Source organism: Epinephelus moara, chromosome 11, assembly GCF_006386435.1.
Source record: "Epinephelus moara isolate mb chromosome 11, YSFRI_EMoa_1.0, whole genome shotgun sequence".
NCBI classification, from domain to species: Eukaryota; Metazoa; Chordata; class Actinopteri; order Perciformes; family Serranidae; genus Epinephelus; species Epinephelus moara.
In genome coordinates this window covers 17,032,894-17,045,686 of record NC_065516.1, presented here as the reverse complement: position 1 = coordinate 17,045,686, position 12,793 = coordinate 17,032,894, and the positions used below count along the sequence as shown (strand labels likewise).

General features: G+C 39.9%; 1 protein-coding gene across 1 annotated transcript in view; it reads left to right on the top strand.

Moving 5' to 3' along the window:
- The first annotated feature begins 1,867 nt into the window (after positions 1-1,867).
- malrd1 (MAM and LDL receptor class A domain containing 1) overlaps positions 1,868-12,793 on the top strand; it is a 99,745-nt gene continuing 88,819 nt past the window's right edge. The window contains exons 1-5 of the mRNA XM_050056646.1: positions 1,868-2,444; positions 4,385-4,516; positions 4,601-4,689; positions 4,771-4,935; positions 10,785-10,881. Coding sequence (XP_049912603.1) covers positions 2,267-2,444; positions 4,385-4,516; positions 4,601-4,689; positions 4,771-4,935; positions 10,785-10,881 — 661 coding nt within the window. The 5' untranslated portion in view covers positions 1,868-2,266. The remainder of the gene's footprint in view (positions 2,445-4,384; positions 4,517-4,600; positions 4,690-4,770; positions 4,936-10,784; positions 10,882-12,793) is intronic.

Sequence of the window (12,793 nt, the reverse complement as noted above, 5' to 3'; positions counted from 1 at the left end):
TGGTACTGCTCTCCCCGCCTTAGGCTTTCCATGTAGGCGCATGGAAGGGCAGGGAGGTCTGCTCTCTCTGCCTTAGACTTTCTGCGTAGGACTAGGAATGGCAGAGAGGCCCCAGAAAAAAACCCTACCACCAAACATAACACTGCACATGGAAATAAAGTTTTCTTTGACTGAAGTGGTCCTGACTGGATAACAAAATGTTGAGCTTGCAAGAAGCAGTGGTCAAGGGCTCATTGGAGGTGGTGTTTACTCAAAAGCCGCTTGGTTCTCTATACATGCAAAACTAATAATGTTCCTGTCAGCCTCAGCTGCACTTTTTGTTCAGACTGATTGGACAAATATTAGGATGCTAACACACTAAACTAAGATGGTAAACATTGTTTCTACAGCTTTTCTTTTTTCACCGCCATCTTCACTTCTAGGTCTACATTTTTCTGAACAGACTATTCTGAATATTCTTTATGCAAAGTTAAAATTTCATCCTGCAGTGTAAGCATTACAGTAATGGACTGCTCTTATATCCTGCTGTACTGAATGTTATGCATAACAATGCTTAACAGACTTTATTCCTTTATTTCCTGCACAATGGAGTCAGCTTTGTTCTGCCTTATTGGCTCAACTCTTTGCTGGTTGATGTTAATGACACTCTCTCACTGATATCAGTTTGTGTGGTTATGACTCACCATGGCTGACCACATTGCCATTCTGTATTCTTGCACATTCCTGTCACTCATAAAATTGGTATAAGATGATTAGTCTCTCAGTCGTTATCATCCTGACCTCAAATTGATTCCCATCTCATGTATTTTTGCATCCTGACACTGTTATTCAAAGTGACTGCTTGAGGGTTGGTATTCAGAAACAACAATTCAACAGGACACATCTCCACTAGATGTGGAGTTGTCTCAACATGCTGCCAGCTGCACTCAATTCACTCTTACCACCACTGCCAATAGAGGTCAATACAGACGTGATCTTTTCCTTGTTCCATTGGTCCCTCGTCCCTCATGGAGCTGTCAAGCTCGCTTTTTCTCTCAAGGTTAATTTCATTTGAACTACACCAGCTCGTGTACTGGCTTGCTGCTTGTCTGTTTTAAGGTCTTGTCTTTACTGATAGCTGTGAAATGAAATTATGCCTCACTGTAAAGTGGAACTGAGCCCTGTTGGACACAGTTAATGATCCTTTCATAGCAGTTCATATACCCAACCTCATTTCTTCTTTCCTTTCTTTTATAGGTTCAGTACACCAAGTTGTAGTTAGAGCTAATGTGTTTTATCTTTATTGAAAACAGTGGGCTATCTGCACGCTCTCCAGTTTTCACCCATACAGATGGACAGTTTTCCCATTGAATTATGTGTTATTAGCAGTGATTGGTTTAAAAGCCCTTTGTGCTTAAGAATAGGAACGTAAGTACTTGCATGCTATTTAGGTTACAGCTCAATGGAGGAAAAGATCATTATCTTTTATGAACAAGTTAATTATGCTGTGCGCACAAGAAAAAAAATCACCCTTTAGGACTTTAGGGGCTATGTGCAGCTCAAATATACACAAATACACCCAACAAAATACTTACCTGATTTTTAGCTGTGCTAGCGGCTTGGCTTTATGGCAATGTCAATCAGTCCACTACTTTGGTCTAAACTGAAATAACAATCATTGGATGGATAGCATGGATTTTGGTCCAGATGTTCATGGTGCCCAGAGGATGAATCCTAATAACTTAAGTGACCCCCTGACTCTTCCTCGAGTGACACCATGAAGTTGACATTTGTGGTTTTGAGTGAAACTTTTGGATGTATTGTCATGAAATTTGGTACAGACAAACATGAACTAATAATCTTCAATCAAAGTTTATGCTCAACTTTGTGTTTAGAGCTAATTAAGAAATTATAGCAAACTGAACTCACACGTTGAACATAGTAAGCATTACACCAGGTAAACAGCAGCATGTTAACATCGTTATTATAGGCATATTAGCATGCTGGTGTTAGCATTTAGCAAAAAGCACTGCTGTGCCTAAGTACAGCCTCACAGAGTAGCATGAACACAGGAACCAGCAAAGTGACCTTATTGAGTAACAGCCATAAAAGCCATTTATTACCCTTTACAACGCGCTGACAGCTTCCAAGATCCAAGCGAACTGTACGCGGTGAAGAAAAGCTCTGCCTCGACTGAAGTTTGTTCTTATGTCCTAAAAACAAAATGCTTCACCTGGAGGGGAACAGAAGGTGTTTTAGTTAAAGGACAAAAATAATAACCAGGCCGATGACGTTGCTGCTGGGTTCAGCGTGGCTGCTGTTGGCCTTCTCTCTGGTGTTTACCCCTGTGTCTGCGGAAGCTTGTTTAACTCCAGAGTTCAGCTGCTCCCAGGGCTTATGTGTGCCTGAGGACTGTGTGTGTGACTTCACTGACAACTGTGGAGATGGCAGCGATGAGAAAAACTGTGAGTAAAGCAGGAAAATACACAGTGTAATGATAATATAATCATAATTTGGCAAGATTTTTAGGATATGTGATTGATATGGACAGTCAGCTTTCTGTATAGGCTAATGAGGGTGTGCGGGGTGGATAAATGGTTACAACATATCTGTGATGTATCATTATGGCATTTCACGCAAATGTCAAGACTATTACTGGCTGAAATGACAAACATTTTATTTAACACACAAAATAATTGCCTTCCTGGACAATAAAGAAAATGTTGACCAAGGTCATTTATTTCTTACTTACTAAGGGTAAGGTATTGTTAGTAATCACCATAGTAAGAGCCTTATTAATACGTTATTTTAAAGTTCCTCCCCAGACATTGATTAAACCACTAGAAACTCATCTCTGCTCATCAACATTATATATTTGGAAGTTCCATTAAAAAAAATCCCTTCGTGCCTTAAAATGCTTCAGACATAACACCTTTGCCTTATTTAGTATTCACAGATCAATGAATTTGCAAATTCAACCTCAGCCACCTGCCTGCAGCTCAAGTGTACCTGCTTCACTCTGCTCATCAAACACACAAATCTCTGCTTGTAAACAGTAATGGATAAGATGAGCCTCGGGCTATACGTCTTCAAACAGCTAAGAATGTGTTGCTCATATTAGATAAACCTTGATCCCATCGCCAGCTCGGACAAGTCTAAGTGAAAGTGAAACTAAAATTGCAAAATAATGATACATAGATACACTTGCTTTAGACTCAGAAGTCAGTCTTTAGACTGACTAGGATTAAAAAAAGAATTATAAAGGGAAAAAAAATCAAACTATATATACAGTATGTATAAAATCCCCCTCTTAACACCCCATGGGGATGGTGGTGTGTCTTCCTCAAGCTCGGGTCCTCTACCAGAGGCCTGGGAGTTTGAGGGTTCTGCGCAGTATCTTAGCTGTTCCTAGGACTGCGCTCTTCTGGACAGAGACCTCAGATGTTGTGCCTGGAATCTGCTGGAGCCACTCTCCCAGTTTGGGGGCCACAGCCCCCAGTGCTCTGAATACCACTGGCACCACTGCTGCCTTTACTTGCCACATCTTTTCTAGCTCCTCTTTCAGCCCTGTTTTTTTTTTAGCTTCTCGTGTTCCTTCTTCTTGATGTTACTGTCGCTTTGGATTGCTACATCTCTTGCCACTGCCTTCTTCTGTCGTTTGTCGATCAACACAATGTCTGTCAGTCTGGATCTGGAAGTCCCACAGGATCTTAGCTTGGTCATTCTAAACCACCTTAGGTCCATTCTGACCTTGGGACTTCAGCCCATACTGTCTCCATACTCTTTGCGTTTGGTTTCAGAGAGAACAATATGTTTGACAAATCCGAGGATATACAGATTTATACTTTTTTTTTTTTTTTTTTTATCTGAGGGAACAATGAAGTAAAATCCAAATGTAGTATTTATAAATCATTATAAGCATTTCTTACGCATGACTAAAATATACAGACTTGGATGGAAATCAAAGGACTGAACAGTTTAAAGGCATAACTGATACGTACACAGTTTTTAACTTGGCACCAATAAAGGCAAGTAGATTAAGATATAAGAGGCTTCTGTGAGGATATTCAGCTCTTTATATATCTTAGAATATGAAGTCATATTTAATTCCTTGCTGCATCATCACTGATCCTGTCTGACATACCTCTAAAAACTCAGTATCATCACTAACTCTTTATAGTCCCACATTTGGCCATAAAGTCAAATAAAATTAAGACAAGATGTATCAAAATTAAATGAGACACCACTTTATTTTTTAGCTCCGCTGTGCTGATGAATCTTTATGATGCGTAGATCCCACAGCTTAATCCCAATACACAGATTCATGGCGAACTATATTTCATAGTGAATTACAAAATAGCACAAGTGAAATGTTTTTTTGTTGTTGTTGTTGTTGTTGTTGAAGGCTCCAGATATAAGAGGTGCGACTTTGAGGAGGGATTTTGTGACCTGATCCAGAGCTCAGAGTCGCCGTCTGGATGGACCAGAACAACTGAGGTCCCGGGGCTCAAACATGACCACACCAACAACACATCAAGTACGAGCACCATGACATCTTTCATATAGGGTGTACTGTACGTTCGTTTATTCATATTAATCCATACTTCTCCCTCTCCTTCAGCATATTTCCTGTCCCTTTTACCTGTCAGTGGAAACAGAACCTCTGCAGACCTGAACAGTCCAATCTTTCAGCCCAGTCAGACTTGCCAGGTAACAAAATCCTCTCCTGGCATCCATATAAAAGCCTCAACAAGCACATTACAACATCTTCCTTGCATTTTTATTCAACAGATGAGTTTCTACCATTATGTTGGGTCAAAACATGGAGATCTTCAGGTGTTGGTTCAGACTCACACACCAGGTCAGAGCACAGAGGTGTGGAAACACTCCACACAACCACAGATGGGAACGTGGCAGCGGACAGTGATTACGTTTTCCAGCAATCACAGTTTTCAGGTCTGTAACATTCATAGTCTACTGGTTTTATATTGCTGTTTAATACTGTGAAGTATAGCAATGCTGAACTGACAATGTGTAGCTGACATAACTCTTGCATCTTATGAGGTCAAGTGAGGTCTGCTACATCTGTTACACAAAACTCCAAACAGGTTATGTCAGTGCCCAATCAAGTGTTGTATTGCATTAGGTTCAAAAGACACACCTCGTCTTTGCGCTCCGATTTCATACTCGGGCAATATGGCCGTTAATATTCCAGAATTCCAGCTTCATAGAACAACTGCCAGCCATATGTTTTAACAGCCAATAACAGCCTACGTTTAAAGGGCGGTAAAACACTTAAAATGATATAACGTGAAAATAAGCTAAGTGAAGAAGCAGCCTATTGACTAATGATTGCAGAGGCAAAGGAGGAAAAGGACTCGGTGCGCCCCGATTTGTCAGTTGTAGCGCAGCCGCCTGTCAGTAGACGCCTGGCACTTGTGAAAAAATGACCAGACGGCGACACTATCACCGCAGATTGTGTCTCCAGTCAACATTTTCCATGATGCCATCACCTACCTGCAGCAGGCACCTTCAGGAAGAACGTGACCGCTGTGGATGTGGTGTATGTTCTGAAGAGGCAGGGACACACTCTGTATGATTTTGATAGATAAATAGATCCGTTGGTAATTAATACCCGAAAATCTGGTCTGCATAATATAAGTTTATTGTCTTGGCAACATATCTTATAGGTCACACATTATTAGGCTAAGATTATTTTTTGGGGCAATTTTGCATTTAATGAAAGAACAGCTGTAGATAGACAGGAAAGTTAGGTCAAAGAGCAGGGATGACATGCAGCAAAGGGCCAAAGGTCGGAGTTGAACTCGGACCGCTGCAAAGGAAGGACTCATCCTATATGGGGCGCAGACTCTGCCAGGGGAGCTAGAGGTCGCCCTGATCTGCCTGTCAACTTCACGTGATACCAGCCAAAAGCCAGCATATGCCAGCTAATGAAAACTCTGCTCTATTCACCCTCTGTCTGAAACACTCCGGTTTAGCGCCTGTCTCTGTAAGCCCCCTCCTTAAAAAGCCCAGTCTGCTCTGACTGGTCAGCATTTCTGGGTCTTCCACATCCATGCTCTCCGCACAGTATAGCAGCACTTTCTACCTTGAAAATTCACCAATAAAATAAAAATTCTAAACCAGAATTTTCACAATCAGATGTTCCAGCAGGAATATGATCCAAAATCGAAGAGAAAGTACAAGATCTCATGTTTCCCTGACATTAGCATGTAACTACACGTAGCAGTGTGCTTGAAGCCGGAACATGATTTTAACGGAGTATAGAGGCACTGTCTACCATGAAAAATACAAGCTTCTAAACTAAAATCTAATATGTTCCGAAATCAAGGAGAATAACATTGACAACCAAGATTACATGCTTCCCTTATGTTAGCATGTAGCTACATGTAGCTGTGCAGTAATGTGCCTGGAGCAGACGACCATATAAAGATATCTGTCATGAGCTGACGTCAGCATGTTGCGAAAGTAGAAAAAAAGCGTATTCAGAGCCTGAGGTTTTTGCTCACATGGATTACTTTTACTTTTGAAACTCTGGCTACATTAAATATAAACAGCCATCATTGTAGCATTATGACTAAAAATATGGAAAAACATAATAGGTCTTTAACTTAATGTCAACAGTATACACAGTGTTTTTGTTATGGTGCCAAATAGTGTCCCCAAACACCTGTGACCTAGAAGGATATGAAAGGAGTACATTAACTGTGTCCCATACTGCATGCTAATTCTGAGCAGGGTTCGACTAACAGTGACAAAAAAAGTAAAAGCCTGTTTTTACATGCATATACGTTATTGTTCCACAGTGAAAATGGGGGAGCTTTTCAGTCCTTGAAAAACTTTCATTTCATTTGCATGTAGTGCTTTCTCTTTCACAAGACAAGTGTTTTTTGTACACTAATTGCTAAAACAACATACTAGTACATAATATAAACAGTTTTAGTCCTTATTAAACAAGGACAGTGCACAAAAAAACATTAATCTTAACGTGGAGGAGATGATTCATGCCAGATTAGCTATTAGGTAATTTCCACCTGCAGTCCCTGCGGGCAGGTACACACAGAACAATCCGCAGACACTAAAAACATTCATTTACATGCAACAGGAATATAAAGTCCCTATTATACTACAAATCTACAAGCACACATCAACATATGAATAGCAGCACATTCATCTGGTACAACTATAAAATTACGATTCATTACAGTTTAAAGACATAAATCACAGTCAAATTAATGTCAACATGACTGGTTGCTCATTATCCATTTTTTTCACCACGGGAAAAAGAAAGAAAAAGAAACATTAATCTAAATAAACTATAATGTCAGATGTGTAAATAAGAAAGTGCTTGCAAGGAAGTTCCCCTGCTCAACTTAATATTTCGATGTTGTGATTGCAATTTGTATCCTATGCCCTAAAATGGCCAAAAAAAAGGATAATGCAGGTTTAGAATCAAAAGATTTTTACCAAGAAGAATAGTTTAGGTCTTAGACTACTGGCCCAAGCTTCACCTTATTAACTTACACTGTATTGTGTTGATATTTTTATTGCATGGTAAGATAAACCATAAGTTTCCTTGAGACTGATAAAAGTCATCACAGCAGAAATGAGCTGCACAACGGGAGCTGTATGTGTGCAGTGAGGGGCTACTGACCCCACTAGACTCTTCAGAGGCCATCTGGAGTCCTATGAAGCCTGCTGTTAGTGTCCTTCCTGCAGTATATCCTCAGACAAAGTCAGTGTGTCACCCCTCTCCTCCTCTCGGCCTTCACCATCTGTCAACAACTCCAGCCAGATCAGTTTCATAACATTTTAAAGAGAGGTCAACTCTCTGCTAACATTCACTTTCCCCTCCATTAATCTACTTCCTGTTTTAAAGGCAGCTGAGTTAATTGGGTTTTTATTTACCACAGTGATTCTGGCGATTTCAATTTCAGGCAGTACACATAATGATTTGCACTTTTTCACCTGCTTAAATATCTCCAGGGTTTTGCTGCTGTTCTCTAATTTTGTTGTAGAAAACCCTTTTCTTTGGATAGCTTTATTAAGAGTTGTGTATATAAAATATTATATGCAAATGTATATACATTTGGCCTAGAGCTTGAAACAGTAACAGAAAGTATAAGGCATGATGGGATAAAAGAGTTTGTGGAGTTGCTTTTATGTGGTGGACATGGCCAAAATAGTGCCAGTTCTAACCTTTCTAAAAGACTTTTTACATGTTAACACATAAATGTACAGTTACTCTGTGACTGTATTTTCATTATTCTCTGCATGTCTATGCCCAGGGACCCACTGTCTCATTATCCGCCCATGGTCGTGGGAGTGCTGACTGTTCGGTGACCTCAGTAGTGCATTCTGCTGCCAATGTTCCTCAATACAGTGGAACAGTAACAGTACATTTATGTGTAAAGATGTAAAAAGTCATGTTAGCATTGTGAGCGATAGCACTGTTTTGTGTCTTTCGCCATTGCACAAAATGCCTTCTCATTGCTGACGCCTGTCTACACAACAACACAGGAAACAGAGTCTGACTGTGGATAAATATGCTCAAGATTTTCTGAGAGTAAGGGTACATTGTCTGGATCAGATAAACACTGGCGTGGCTCTGAAATCCTAAATAAACATTTGTTTACAGTATATGCACTCTTCGCTATCATTTTATAGACTGTATTACTTTATGGACTCAAAGTCTGCTTTTGGGGAAAAAGAAGTACCAGCTGACAAGTATGACCAATGTAAATTGTGTATTTGAGTCCATTTTCCCATCACCCATCATGACACATCCAGTGTTTGTTTAGATCAGTCATAAATGAAGGGTTATAAAACTCCATTGGTGTAGATAAAGCTGTTCTGTGGACTTTGATCAGCGCAGCTTTGATATTATTGGCATTGTGACAGTCAGAGAAAATGTGGTGCGTAAAGCTAGCTAGCAGTGTGACTCTGGAGGTGGCACTGTCTGTAACTGTAACAATTTCAGCAACTATCACAGGGACTGTCGTGGAATTAAGTACAGACATTCATGTCCTTCTCAGAATGAATTGTAGTAACTAAGAGCCACATATGGCTCTTAAGCCTATCTCCACTGGCTCCCTGTGGCTTTGACAAAAAATGATATGAAAATAAATGGGGTTTTTTTTATTTTTATTTTTTTATTATTTGTCATTTTTAGGCCTAAAATGATGCTTACATTCTCCACTTGTTAAAAAAATTGTTTTTACAGTCCATACACCACATTTAGAAAACAAACATAAACAAACAAACAAACAAACAAAAACATTAAAACATTTTGTCAACTAAAATGTGTGTTGAACATGTATAGTCTGGTGCCTTTTCATCAAAATTTTTGCCAAACCTTCAATGGCTAGTCTTGAATCTAGCTAAGCTAGCTATGTATTCCAAATCCAAAAAAGAAAAGCCTCAAAATAGAGAATTCTATAGTGTGTGGACAGATCTGTTTGCTTTCACCACCAAAGCTGCAAAAACTTAAGTACTAAATAATCATAAATAGCCCACTGCAGAGTTGCCACTTTGTAGTAAAACATATTAATGAATGTGCATTTAGACAAATTAGTAACGTTAATAGGCTAATATTGTTGCTGTACCTTCACCATAAGGCTCAAATATGATTTGAAGATATGAACTATATGTTCATCCCATCCTCATAAACATGATATCTCAAGAACGCTTTAAGGGAATCTGTCAAGTTTGACACAAATGCTCACTTAGACTTAATGATAAAGTGATTTGATTCAAAGGTCAAAGGTCAAAGGTCAAGGTGATCTTGACCTTACATTGGTCTCATTCTTGTGAAAGCGATATCTCAAGAACACCTTGACGGAATTTCTTAAATTTGGCACAAACGTCTACTTGGACTAAATGATGACGTGATAGATTTTTGTGGTTAACGGTCAAAGAACACTATGACTTTGAGTTTGTCTCATTTTGTGAAGGTATAATCTCAAAAAGGCTTTGAAGGAACTTCCTAAAATTTGGCACAAACGTTCAGTTGGACTCATGCGTGTTTTTGGCTCAAGAATTCATATGTAATTATGACAAAATTTCACACAGATAAAATGATGAAGTGATGACTTTTTATATCCAAAAGGTCAAAGGTCAGCTTCACTGTGACATCATATTGTTCTGCAAAAACACCTTTCTGTCCATTGATGCCATAACTCCATTTGGTCGGATACTGAATTGGTAACACAAATCTTGGGTGCCCATCTTGTAACTGTGCTGATTGTATAGATCCTGTGTGCTGCCGGGGGAAGATGTGTGTGAAGCATCCATGTTTTAACAGACATGAATGTAAACTGTAAGTGCAACGTGACGAGTTGCAGAGGCATACAACCACAAGGCAGTGATTCTAGTGTTTTTTTTTGTTGCTGTTGTTGTTTTGTTTTGTTTTGTCTTTGTCCAAAAAAGGCTCTTTTCATAGAAAAGGTTGCCAGCCCCTGATCTAGAGCCAATATCAGCTTAAATTTTAAATTTTTCCCATGACCAAACGACTGCAAAACTACTGATAGTTTCTAGTATTGCTATAGATTGTTAAAGTCTGTAGTCCTGTTTTCCTAGCAGTGTCAGTGTTAACAAATGCATGTAGATACATTTGTCATATACCACAAGCAAATGCACTGAAGCACAGACATACCAAATGTGCACATACTGAAATTTATTACCTTTCTACACAGGCCAGAATGCACCGACACCAACAGACACTGTGGAAAGATAATAAAAAGAGGTGACTGAGTGATTTTTAAAATGTTTTCTGTATCTACCAGGTGGTGATTCAAGGGCAACTTTCAGCTGACAGCAAGGCCTCTGAGGTCCTGGCCATCGATGACCTATCCTTCAGTCCCGGCTGTGTGACGGTGCCTGGTACTGCTACCATTAATAAAATCTCACTACACACACGGGACAAGTTCAGACCCAGACATTTTAAAATATCGGCACACATAAACAGACCACCACAAACCTGTTTTGAATACTGATAACAGGGGAAGACACTAATGGATGGGATTCATAACAGAATAACTGAATCATTAAAATAGTGCTTACTAGACATTTTCCTGCACTGAACATGGAGCAGTCACTGTCACAATGTATGGGTTTATTTATGTCTGCTATAGCACTCCGCCTGCAGCTCAGTGATGAATATGATAAAGCTGAACATCTTGGCTGACAGCGTTTGATAAAGCACTGTCCTCTGGGTATTTTGGACATAATTTTAACATGTTGCCTTGGTGATGTACAGGTATTTCAGCCGCGAGTGCAAACTGTAGCATCTTTACAGCTGCTGTTAGTCATCCAATATAGGATGATGTTCCTGTTCCCTGCCTGTAAAACAACAGTTGAGCTTTATTGATTGCCTCATTTAGGCTGGGAGCTGTGGGCTTTAATTTTTTGGGGGGTTTCTTTCCCTGGTGGAGCATCAAGGCCAGAGTGTTGAGTGGAGACAGAGCTGCTCTAGAGAAATAATGTCACAGATTTAAGTCAGATATCAGAGGTCTGAGTCAGCACCACAGTTTTTCAGGGATGTTTGGCAGGTGGTGAGCTTGAATTGCGAAGAAGGATTTTTACTGAATAAATACCTTCTAAAAGTTGAATAATTCCTAGTTTTTCATTCATTCATTAGTGATCAGGGAAGGTCTGCAGGCAGGCTGTTTAACCAGGATGATTTATGTGGCATAGATTACATATTTATTGTTAGTAGCAAGAGTGCTGGAGTAGGTTTTCCTTACTTTTTAGTCAACCATGAGGCTGGAATTTTTCCATTTGTCTCCTACAGTGTGGTACATAAGGCCACAATAATCTTTTTTTTGTGAGCATTTTCCAGCTCTTTTTTATTCAGTTTTTATTTTGGCCCACAACTTTACAGGTACACTCTCACTCTAAAGCTGGGCTCAGAGTACAGGAGTTTTCAGCTGCTTTTACCCTGATTCAACACCGGAGAAATCTGGTCTGGGACTTTGGTCGGCGCTGATGTTTGGCCGAGATTATTTCGTAAAGTGAGAGGTTTACAGATCCAGGCTTAACCTTTCTGAACTGCTTGCAGACTCAACGGGGCTGCCTTGATCATTTCAAACATGCTTGATATTTAGGATTTAAAAAAAAAAGATGATTACAGTTATGATTATGTCAGTGCGGAGCAGCTTACAGTTTTGCAAAGCAACGGTAAACATTCTAGCTTTTGAGGCTAATGTTAGCTAGCATACTACTGATGACACATAACAACCCATGTCCTCTGTATCTCCCCATCCATTTTCTCATCTTGTTTAGTTTCCTTTTCTTTTCTCTCCCTGTGAAGCATCGTTAAAATTACAGCAAGCTGTCGCACCCTGTCAGTCTTCCCTTTGTTACATCTACCTCCCCATGAGATCACATGAGGGGGTGCATTCATGCTCCCTCTGGCACCATAGCTTTAATAATGTCCTGTAGTGCAATGGTCCCCAACTGGTCCAGCCACGGGGTCCAGATTTCTCCTTAGTCATTAGTTTAAGGCCCACGCAGTTTATTATATTCAGCATCATATTTGCGTTTGGCCATGTCGTTGAGCTAGTTTGCTGTCTCTGTCAAGAACTGTCTGTTAGTCACCTACTCTACAGCAGGAGACGGTACTTTGAAATAAAAGCTCTGTGCTGGAAATTTACTGTACTCCCATGTACAAGGCTGTAGCCGGAGCGACTCGGGTTCGATTCCAGCCTGTGGCCCTTTACTGCATGTCACTCCCTCTTTCTCTCCCCAATTCACGCTTTGCTTTATTATCAATTAAAAGCAAAAAAAAATGCCC